At 39.8% G+C, this 11536-nt stretch overlaps 1 protein-coding gene across 1 annotated transcript in view; it reads left to right on the top strand.

Moving 5' to 3' along the window:
- FREM3 (FRAS1 related extracellular matrix 3) overlaps positions 1-11536 on the top strand; it is an 81746-nt gene that overhangs the window by 48618 nt on the left and 21592 nt on the right. Inside the window, exons 3-5 of the mRNA XM_029956869.1 lie at positions 2364-2510; positions 6121-6351; positions 8272-8397. Of these exons, the coding sequence (XP_029812729.1) occupies positions 2364-2510; positions 6121-6351; positions 8272-8397 (504 nt within the window). The remainder of the gene's footprint in view (positions 1-2363; positions 2511-6120; positions 6352-8271; positions 8398-11536) is intronic.

Raw genomic sequence — 11536 nt, forward strand, 5'->3', positions numbered from 1 at the left:
TGGGGACAGGACAGAGAGAGAGAGGGAGACAGACAATCTGAACTGGGCTCTGTACTGACAGCAGAGAGCCCAATGCAGGGCTCCAACTCACAAACTGTGAGATCATGACCTGAGCTGAAGTTGTCTGCTCAATCGATTGAGTCACCCAGGTGTCCCATGTCCATTTCCCTTTTGAAGAGTTTGAGCTGCATTGATCCAGGAGCATTAATCATAGGAGTGGCATTCAGATTCAAAACCAGAGCACAAGACTAGAAGTCTGCAGTCCAGACAAGATCTTGCCACCACCCTTCATGGACTTGGTCCAGTTACTTTATTGTCCTGAAACTGCTTGCCTAGATATCCAATATCCCCTGGATGGGGCCTATTTAACGGTGACTTTTTCTTTAGTTGGTGTTTTCATGAGTTTCTTAAACGGTCTTGATGGAATGTGCAGTTCCTTATCTTTCACTGTTTCTGTAGTTGGCAGGAAACTGGTGGTCAGCTTACAGCTTCCTTCTGCTGACACAGCATTGCCTCCTCAACAGGTTCTGTTGAGCAGATGACCCACCTCTGGCCCACATGCATGCTTTCCTTGCCCCACTCTTCGTGAGCACTTAATTCCTTCCCAAATGCAGGCCTCTCCACTCTCCCTACCCTGCCAAAGCCACATGAGCTTTTTGTGAGAACATATCAGTTACATGACGGACATATCAGCTCTCCAAAATGTTCGTTGAAGCCCACTCTCCTTGGGCTGGAGGTAAAGACTGTGGCTCTACTCCTTGCCCACACCCTACTTGGGTGGTGGTAGACATGCCCACCAGCTTTTTCTAAAGTACTCTCTTTAAAAATCCTCCTACTTGTTCTAGTTGCCCTTTTATGATAGGCTCAACCTGATTTAGAGGTTCATTTTTTTTTTAGCTTTAAAATTTTTTATTTATCATCATTTCAAAGAATTCACTCACACAGATACCACCAGGAAAATGACTTAGTGTTTTAGATGCTGTGTATATGCTAGAGGTTCAGTAGTTGTGGAACTGGTTAGTAAAGTTTTCTGTTGTAAACTTTACAGATGGTAGTCTGCCTACACTCACTTTGTTAGCTCATATCTATTACATCGATGCCTCAGTTTCAACTGAGGCATAGAGAGTCCTATTTCAACATCCATTTACAAGTAATTATTTCTAACAATGGCTCCCCAGTGGAGGGAGAGCTCTTTCTTCCAATCCACCCACATTGCACAGCCTTAATACGGGGCTAGTTGACCATCATCAAAGAAGCCTGTGACCCAGTGTGAACAAGAGAAAATCAAATAGCTTCTATATCCTTGTCTCTTGCAGTCTACTTGGACAGTTTTTAAACATTAAGAATCTGAGTTCAGGTGCCTAAGCAGCTCAGTCAGTTATGCATCCAACTTCAGCTCAGGTCATGATCTCCGGATTTATGAGCTCAAACCCAGCATGGGCTCTGTGCTGACAGCTCAGAGCCTGGAGCTGCTTCAGATTCTGTGTCTCCCTCTCCCTCTGCCCCTCCCCTGATCATTCTCTCTGTCTTTCTGTCTCTGTCTCTCTCTCTGTCTCTCTCAAAAATAAATAAGCATTAAAATTTAAAAAAGAAAAAGAAAAAGAAAAAAAAGAGTCTGAGTTCAAGACACCATACCAGATCCTCACAGTAATAAAATAAGGATATATAATGTAGGCACTGTCTTCAGGGAAATGTAGCCTATTGTGAGAGCAGATGGATACACAAACAATACAAAGGAGTAAATCAGAGAGGAAGCAGACAAAGGAAGGAGTGAGCAAAGGATGGGGGTGTTGAATATGAGTGAAATTTAAAACTACTAAGCTTTGGTTCTTTGGAACCCTAGTGTGTAAGTCCTTTTAAGAATAGACTAAGGTTAATAATCCTACATTAAGCAGGGAGAACAGGGCCTCAGATAGTGCTCATGACACTCTCTAAAAGAGCAAAGAGTTGGGGAGAGGGAGTGAAGCAAATCACCAGAGACTTTTGAATGCCGGAAACAAATGAGGGCTGAAGAGGGAGTGGGGAGGGAGTGATGGACATGGAGGAGGGCCCTTGTGGGGAAGAGCAGTGGGTGTTATATGGAAACCAACTTGGTAATAAACTATTAATAAAAAAAATTTTTTAATAAAAATAAAATACCTTATATTCTGTTTGGTTAAAAAAAGAATAAGTTGAAGTTTGAAATAACATAGCACTGGAAATAAATATTTTTCATTTCTGATTCAAAAAAATAAAAGTAAAAAAGGAGTATGTATTTTGAAACTCTTGGCTTTAGAAGCAAAATGCAAACCCTCCATTTGATGATATTTCTAATTCTCTTACTGTCTGTCCTCCAACTTCTCCTTTACCCCTGTCAATTGCAGGAGGAAATAAGCTAACACACCAACCTTTCCATCTGAACTGGGCTTGGATTTCTTTGGAGAAAGAGTACTACATTGTGGATGAAGACTCCACGTTCTTAGAAGTGACCCTCACACGCAGAGGGTACCTTGAAGAAACATCCTTTATCAGTAAGTAAATTTGGATTGGTTGATGGCAATAGGTAACAGAAGCATGAAATCTAAGCTGAGACATAAGTATGAGAGAATAGATTGGAAGAGAATCGGCAACAGGTTTGGGGAACTTCTAAAGAAAATGTGTGAAATTATGCCACAGTTTTTACTCAGTGTGAGTGATAGGCTTAAACATACACTCCAACTTTTCATCCTCCTCCTCCTGTTGGGCTCTTCCTAGAAGATTAAATTATTTCTCTTTGTCAACCCAAAAGACACCAGGAAAACTAAAACATTTCATAGCCACATATCACAATTCCCAACTCACTCAGATTCTTTTAAACTTGTTTTTAAGCCTATAATACATGATTATGCTTAGTTCTAGCTATTTCTTTTGAAAAATTACTTGTGAGTACATGATACATTATTATGTTTTGTTGTAGCTATTTCTTTTGATTGTATATAATTGTTTTCATCCTGCTATTAGGTTATAAATTCCTCCAAAACATGTACCGCATCAAAGATTTCTATGTCCTACAACTTGGGGTAAACAGATATATAATGACTACATAATACATGTCATTATCATCATTAATAATTAACAATAATTGTTGTAATAATGCATTAGATTTTGATAACATCTGTAGCTGCAAAATTTTCAGAGATCATTTTGTGTTTGTTATTTTTTTTTAATTTTTAACATTTATTTATTATTAACAGAGAGAGAGACCATGAGCATGGGAGGGGCAGAGAAGGGAGAGTCACAGAATTCAAAGCAGGCTCCAGGCTGTGATTTGTCAGCACAGATCTTGATGCAGGACTTGAACTCACAAAGCATGAGATCATGTCCTGAGCCAAAGTCAGACACCCAACCAACTGAGCCACCCAGGCACTCTGGTCTTTATTGTCACTACCTATTGACAAGACAGATAGGAGTGTGTTATCTTCATTTTACAAATGAGCATCCTGAGTTTCCCAGACATTTGGAATCCAATCAGAGACCTGCCAACATATCAACACTGTTGGAGAGAAGCCAGGAAGGAGATAGCTGAGAACAGGCAATTAAGAAAAGCCCAGCTTTTCCCGAGTCTCCTCTTCAAGTTCAAGGCTCTGGGATAGGACTGTTCCCCTAGGAAAAGAAGTCAGCATTAAGAGCACTCTGATTTCTGGGTGGTCCTCAGCCTCAGTCTACACTGCAGGTTACTTACTCGACACACAGTAAAACTTGCTGCAGGAACTTCAGGTGAAATATGCCTCCTTTTTTTTAGGGTTCTGTCTTTCTAATTCTTTATCTGAGGGATTTTTCATAGCCACAAGTTTGGGGTTATTATGTCAAGAAGTATTTTTCATACCCTGCATGAGAAAAAAAAAAAAACTCATCTATCTGCCTAGAATCATTTGGATGGTTGTAAAGTAAACTCTTCAGAGATGTCCCCAGTCTCCTTATCTGAACCAGGCCCTCCATAGATGCTATCCCCATATCCTGCTTTATTCTACATAGACCATCCCTGGCATGCATCATCTGTCCATTTGTCTACTGTCTATCTTCCTCAGTAGATTTCCAATTCCACTATGGCAGGTACTACATCCTGGGTAATGCCCAATACTGAAAAGAGCATATGGTAGTCACCCAATATGCATTGTTATGTAAACTACATACAGTCAACTCTTCTGTTCCTACAAAACACTACTTAAAACCACATCAACCCCACAGTAGGAACCTTACTCAGTGCTCCAAGAAGCCCTTCTAATCCTCTCACCCCATCCCAGACTGGAGCTGGCAGTCAAAGGGAAGGAGCTAGAAAAAAATAAGACAAAGCAAAACAAAACAAACTGTGGGGTTTGAATTCCTGCTCTGATACATATTGTTTTATGTGATGCTCTAATGACCTTCAGTTTCTTTATCTATAAAATATCCATCTCAAGATTTGTGGATTAAATATGATGCATGGGACTCAATCTAGCATAGTCCCTGACATACATTAAACACTTAATAAATGTTAACTATCATTATTATGTCATGGCACTCAAAATCTAACAGAATTAAAATCACTTGCTTATCATCCCTTGTAACTTCTTTTTTTAAGTTTATTTATTTATTTTTGAGAGAAAGAGAGGGTTGAGGGGGCTGAGGGACAAAGAAAGGATGAGAGAAAGAATCCCAAGCAGGCTCCTTACTGTCAGTATAGAGCCCAAAGCAGGGCTCAAACTTGCAAACTGTGAGATAATGACCTCTTGTAAACCTCTTAAAGGGTAGAGGTGTACCTCAGTATTGCATTCTTAGCATGTCACACAGCATGCTCACCAAATATTAAATAGTCATGTGCTTATTGAATTTATATAGCAGTACTTAAGCTGTGGCTGAGAACAACAGATACTCCCTCTTCCTTATCTTCTCCAATTCCAACATGTGGCCAGAGGAGGCTCTTCCCAAATATTGAACATTCATTCTCAGTTACTAAACTAGTATTAATGCAAGACTTCATCAACAGTTTTTAAAAGTCAACACAAGCTCTCTTATCTTGGAAATTATTTTCACACTTTATAGGTTTGGGTGTCTTTGAAAAGATATCAGATTCTCTGAAAATGAGACAGAGGAAAGGGCAAAAGGAGCTTTCCATCTCATTTTATGTAAAGCTTCCCACAATAGCTGGTGTCAAGTCATGATATTTGATTTCACGCATTGGAACAAATGTAGAGTCTTCACCTTATAATGAGAACTAACGTGATGAGGTGTAAGTATTCTTGCTGCGTTAGGCCTTCTTTGGGATGTCAGAAACCCAAAACAATCTAGAATGCTGCTTGAACGTTTTGTGCTGAAGGGAGGCTCCATTCGGCCTGGATAGAGTCGCACCTTTTCCCCTTGTGTCTCACCTGGGGTACTTCTAACACTGTGATGCTGTTGTTCAAGTTCTTCAGCAAGTCACTGATTTCCTATTTCCTGACAGACCTCAGATCTATACTCACCTCTCCATTTTCACCAGCTGCGCCCTATGTTGGTGGAAATTACTGGAAAATTACCAACAATTCTCTTACAACCGTAAATCACTAGACACATAAGGAATCAGGCCACCATGAGTAAAGATCTACATGAGAAAAAAGTTAATTATTTAATTAAAGTTATTGAAATTATTAGATACAAAATATTCACCCAATAAATATTTGTGGAAGACTTATTACATGCCAGGCACTGTTGTAATCATCAGCAGTGCATCAGTGAACGAAACAGCCAAAGATCTCTACCTCCATATGGTGCACATTCTAGTGGTTTCTTTTTTAGACTCTGAGCTCTCTGAAAGCTAAGACAGTTTTATACTTATCTCTAAATCCTAAGCACCTGGTAGAGTTTGGTACATCAGATGCCCTCAATGAATATTTGTAAAATAAATAAGTTGAAGACTGTTCTTTCTTTTTGTCATCCTTCCTTCCCTGCTTTTCTCTCACTTCCCTGCACTTCTACTTACATATATTCTTAGCCAATAAGTATAGTTTATAAATGCCTTTGGGGAACATTAAAAGAAGTAATTTCCATGTTATCTGTTTTTCATCCACAAAAGAATCTGCTTTGAAAGAAGAATATTTCTTCAGTCACTGGCTTTACATTCATGGTCTCCCAATTCCTATGTAGGTATCATAACCAAAGATGAAACTGCAAAGAAAGGTAAAGATTTTAAAGCAAAGTCTCAGAAACAGGCCCAATTTAGTCCTGGACAGACTACAGCCAAGTGGAGAGTGAGAATTATGTCTGACAATAAATATGAGACTTCAGAGACCTTCCAGATCATTCTGTTGAACCCTGTCATGGCTGCACTGGAGTCTCCAGAAATGGCAACTGTTGAAATTGTAGACCCTGGAGATGGTACGTGGTTTCTCTTGATATGATTTATCAATCAGTACATGTTTCAGTGTCCATCTCAGGCTTTTATACCTCCTCCCTCGGGCTCTGTAAGCCACTGAACGTGTTCATACCCTTTAGGATTTTAAGCTAAGTAGATCATTTTAAGGCAGTAATTTCTCCTTTGCCTCTGAGGATTTTTGAAAAGGAATATAGGAGATTGAAATAGACATGACTTTACCACCATCCCTTTAAAATATGCACAAGGCTTAATAGTTAACTTTCTATACAGTCACTCAGCTTTGTCCCTACATGGCTAATTATCAGGACTCATTCCAGGCCCACTATCTTCTCACAATTTTCTGGAAGCTTACAACTAGATCAGGGGAGTAATTTAGATATCCTTTGTCCTAGATGTGGCTGCTGAGAACAAGTCAACTCAGTTTTAGTCTGTGTTCCACAAAATTCTGTTATAGTTTTGCATCATATTCTTGAATTCACAGGTTCATTTTATTCATTTATTCATTCATACAACAAATATCTCCCAAGAGAAAGAGGGGGAAAAGTTTTAACTAATAATTGTGCTATTTGCTACTGCTTTTTATAAAAGAATACTCCTTAAAGGAAGATTTTAAAATGCATCTTTGAATTTTAATCAGACACATTGATTACCCAATAGTTGAAAGAATTCAGGTGTCATCTAGAATTGCATGACTTACCACAGGGGCATAAGTTTGAGTTAAATTCACAAAAATGCTTGGGGAGTCCTCTGTAATAATATGTTCCAAAATGCATAACAGAGAACAGTAGTATAATAGAATTTCTACCCCAAGGTCAGAAAGCTTTCCATGGACCAAATAAATCTAGAAACTGTTTCAAACATCTTACTTCCTTTGAAGGATCATAATTCACACTAGCATATTAATGTTTCTAAGAAACTCCTATAAAGAAACCTGTCTAACTTTGGTTAACCAGTTTTCCCAAACTAGGCCATGGACTTTTTAAAAATTTATTGCCCTTAAGGAACATACTTAAAAATCTCTTAGTTATAGTTTTCTTGAAATACAATTTGGGAAATACTATTCTATGCGCTTTGCATTTTGGCTGACAAACTAGAAAACATTGTCCCATCACCCAATAAACAAGTAGAAAACATTGCCCTAACACCCAATCTTATCAGTTTTGTTGATAACAACACTTAGACACACTTTTCTTTTCAACCAGGAAAGCCAAATGTTAGGATACGTGACTAAAGCAGTAAGAGATCTGAGGTGAGAAAGTAGAGAGAACACCATAGTCCCAAGCAGCTAAGCCTCCTGGAGTAGGCAGGGTTTGAGCTGAGTCTTGAAGAATAAATGAGATTTGAATTCATGGATGGAATAGAAGTAGGCTTTTCAAAATAGGAAAATAGAGAACATGTCTGAATAACCCAATATTAACATATTTTTCCAGGTGTCACATGACATCAATAACTTTATCTTACTTTTAGTTTCTTCCATGATGCCAAGCTTTTGAGTCAAGGTATTTGAAGATAGTAGACTACCAGTGAGGGTAAAATGGAAGAAAAAGATTACCTGACTGTTAAAAAGCATTTTTAAAAAATAAGGAGTAAAAGTAAAGTAAGGACAGAAATGTGTGATCTCTATTTAAAAGACCTAAAATTTAACCTCAAAAAAAAGACAATTTCTGCAAGATTTTCCTTTCCATTTTAGTGCTAGCTTTCCCTTTTTAACCTTTCAAAAGCCTCCTAAACCCATTTGCACTGCCTCTCTGGCTCCACTTAATAGTAAACATTTCCTATTCCCACTATATTTCATTTAGTCAGTTGTGTTGGGGAAAATACAGGGGGAAAATACTCTGTACATTTCTACTCAGGTTAAAATATCACCAGTATCCTCAATTCAAATGCAGACTTGCTAAAGTGTCTTCTACCATCTTTTCTAGAACCTACAGTTTATATTCCAGAGGCAGAATACAAAATAGAAGAACATGTTGGAGAAATTTTGATTCCTGTAAGGCGATCTGGAGATTCTAGCCAAGAACTAATGGTCATTTGCTCTACACATGAAGGTATGAGGCTTTGTGGGACACTGATACCCAGGAATAAGATTCTTAGGATTGTGGGGATGTGGGGAGTAGCTGGGTGGTGAGTCAGGCACTTGGGGAGGACTGGGAAGCCTGGACCACCCCCTGCTCTGTGTCCTGCTGCTTGACAACTTTGCAACCACATGCAGGTGCCTTAACTCTTCTGAAGCTGGTCTCATCCATCAAGGATAAAATTTTACTCAAAATTAGGATGAAAGCAAATGTTGTGACTACCCCATAAAGTTTTTTTAGGGTCAAACGAAACATTTTATGTGGAAATAGTTTATATATGCTGGTGGAAAATATAAATAAGATATTCTATTTTTTTAATATCTCTTCTACCTTCTCTATTTTTTATATGTTTATTTATTTTTAAGAGAGAGAGAGCAGGGGAGGGGCACAGAGAGAGGGAGACACAGACTCTGAGGCAGGCTCCAGGCTTTGAGCTGTTGGCACAGAGCTCGACGTGGGGCTCAAACTTAACCAGCCATGAAATCACGACCTGAGCCAAGGTCAGAGGCTTAACCAACTGAGCCACCCAGGTGCCCCATCAATAAGAGATTCTTAATTTTAATAGTTAGCATTGCATTTAAGAAACAACATAAAGTAGTCCATATGTACTATTAAGTCTCTTCTCTCTCCCCACCCCCAACAATTAAAAATATCCCGTAATCATGTGAGGTGTCATCACACCTCAAAATAACATCCCATTCTTTCTGACCTCTCCACTTCTATACAGTCAAACTTTAGTTGCCCTCTGTCCAATCCCTCAAAGTCATATTTTCTCACTCATTAAAACTACGTAATAGGCAAAAAGGATGGATCTATAAGAAGACACATAAATGAGAAGAATAAGCCATAAAAGTAAACTACATTGTTCTATGCTCACACTAATAGTTCACCTCTGACACCAGATGTGTACAGGTTTTTCCCATACCAAACAATTCTCCAGTTTCTGCACATACCAGCTGAGTGTCCTAAAATTCAATTCTGATGCCATCTACCTGGAGATAACAAAAACCCCAAAGGGTAAGGGCTCCATCCCCTAAGACTGCCTTCATTTCAGACACCTATGTCAAGTTTAGGCTGTTAAGGTTGTTACCTGGGTTTCTGAACTACTGGGTATCAATTAGAAGTTCCCGCCACCCCTGTTTGTGTTTGAGAATTTTCTAGAACAGCTCACAGAACTCAAGAAAGCATTTACTTACTAGATTATAGTTTGTAAAGGATACAACCCAGGAACAGCAGATGGAAGAAATGCATAAGCAAGGTATGTGGGAAGGGGCACAGAGCTCCCTTGTCCTCTCTGGGTAGGTCACCTTTCCAGCACCTACAGGTGTTTAGCCACCCAGAAGCTTTCTAACTCGTTTGGTTAGGGTTTTTATGGAGGCTTTATTACGTAGCCGTGATTGATTAAATCATTGGCGATTGATGATTACATTTTCTTCCAGCTCCTCTCCCCTCCCTGGAGGTTAGGAAGTCGGGCTGTAAATCCCAACTCTCCCCTCTAACCACTGGTTAGTTTCCCTGACAACCAGTGTCCATCCCAAGGCTATCTAGGAGCCCCCACCACTAGTCATCTCTTTAGCATGTAAAAAGATACATCACTTCAAAGATTCTAAAGGTTTAAGGAACTTGTGTGCCAGGAAACAAGGACAGAAACCAAATCTATATTAGTTATTATGTCACAGGCTAATTTATTCAGAGCTCACGATAGCAAGGGGGTCAATCACTTGTATTTCGCAGGGACTCAAAGGCAGGCAGAGGATTGAAATGCTTTATAATGGGGGAAAAAATGAAGGTATTTTTTGATTCAAAGCTGTTGGCATAAGGAAGCTGGAGACCTACGTGGTTGATGAAGGAAGTGTATTTAGCTTTCTCTAGTTGGTCCTAAATTGAAAGCCAGGGCAAAAATCAGAGAAGCTGGCCGTTATTAACTCCCGACCATTTGAAGCCGATCATTACAGAGGTAGTGGTTTCACTGCCTAGACTGATTGCTGCAGATGGAGGGTCAGATTTCTGTTTTCATTTGTGGTCTGACCACTCTGTTCATATGTTCAATCTCTCCAAATCTGTCCTCACACTGACTAAACATCCAACAACACACAGCACAGCCCACACAATTAAGAATTATCTACCCAAATTATTAGTAGTGCCAAGGTTGAGGAGAGGAACAAGAATAAATTCTTCTCTGCCCAGAGGATAAAGAATTTGGCAGTCAGTAGGTAATTTATTTTGAGATTTTGAAAGCCAGCTACAAGGACAAGCCCCTGTAGTACATCTTCAAGATCTTCCTGTTTGTGTTCGGCGTCTGTCTAGAGATGGGCAGTCAGGTGCCCTGTCACCTATTCTTTAAGTAGGACTGCCCTCTTGAAGGCATCAGCTGCACTCTCAGCTGCATGTAACTTCAGAGTCTCTTAAATTTTAACCTGCTGTTTCCCCATGAGGGAAGTGAAAAGCAACGAGAAGAAATAACAAGGTGAGGCAGGCTTTGAGGTCCTTCCCAGGTGATCCCTAAGAGGATATGCTTCTCTTTCTCTCCCAAGCCCACACTGGGCTCTGGTTGGTGTCTTACAATGAACAAGGACCTGGGGATGCAGGGGAGTGGCTGCAGCTAGGCAGAGAAGCTGATGGAGAAATTGTGCTCATTCTCTGCTCCAGGCTTTCAGAGCAGTGGCGTATTCTCTGTCCACACCCATACTGTCTGGAAGACAGTATGTCCCAGATGTGGAATGGAAAATGAGGTGGTAAATAGAATTTGCAAGATCAATTGCAATTGCTAAGTTGGAAGGGACCACCAAGGTCTGCCTGTCCCTATACTTCTGGAACGAGCTACATTGCAGAAAGACAAACAGAGAAGTTCAGAAGATTTGGCAGTGAGCCTGCTAGGAAAAGGGGATGCCTCCTCCCCACATGGGAGAAGCTACATCACATCGAGCTTCCCACAGAACTCCTCAGTGGGACCCAACTTCCGATAAGGGCTCTAGGTTCAAGACTGATATTCCCAGAAAACTCCCCACCTAGCTGGCACAGAACTCAGACTTCTCAGCACCTGAGTCCTGACCCACACAAAAGACAGCTCTAGTGCTTTCAGTAAAAAAAAAAAAAAAAAAAAAAAAAAAAA

The sequence above is a fragment of the Suricata suricatta genome, chromosome 1, assembly GCF_006229205.1.
Source record: "Suricata suricatta isolate VVHF042 chromosome 1, meerkat_22Aug2017_6uvM2_HiC, whole genome shotgun sequence".
NCBI classification, from domain to species: domain Eukaryota; kingdom Metazoa; phylum Chordata; class Mammalia; order Carnivora; family Herpestidae; genus Suricata; species Suricata suricatta.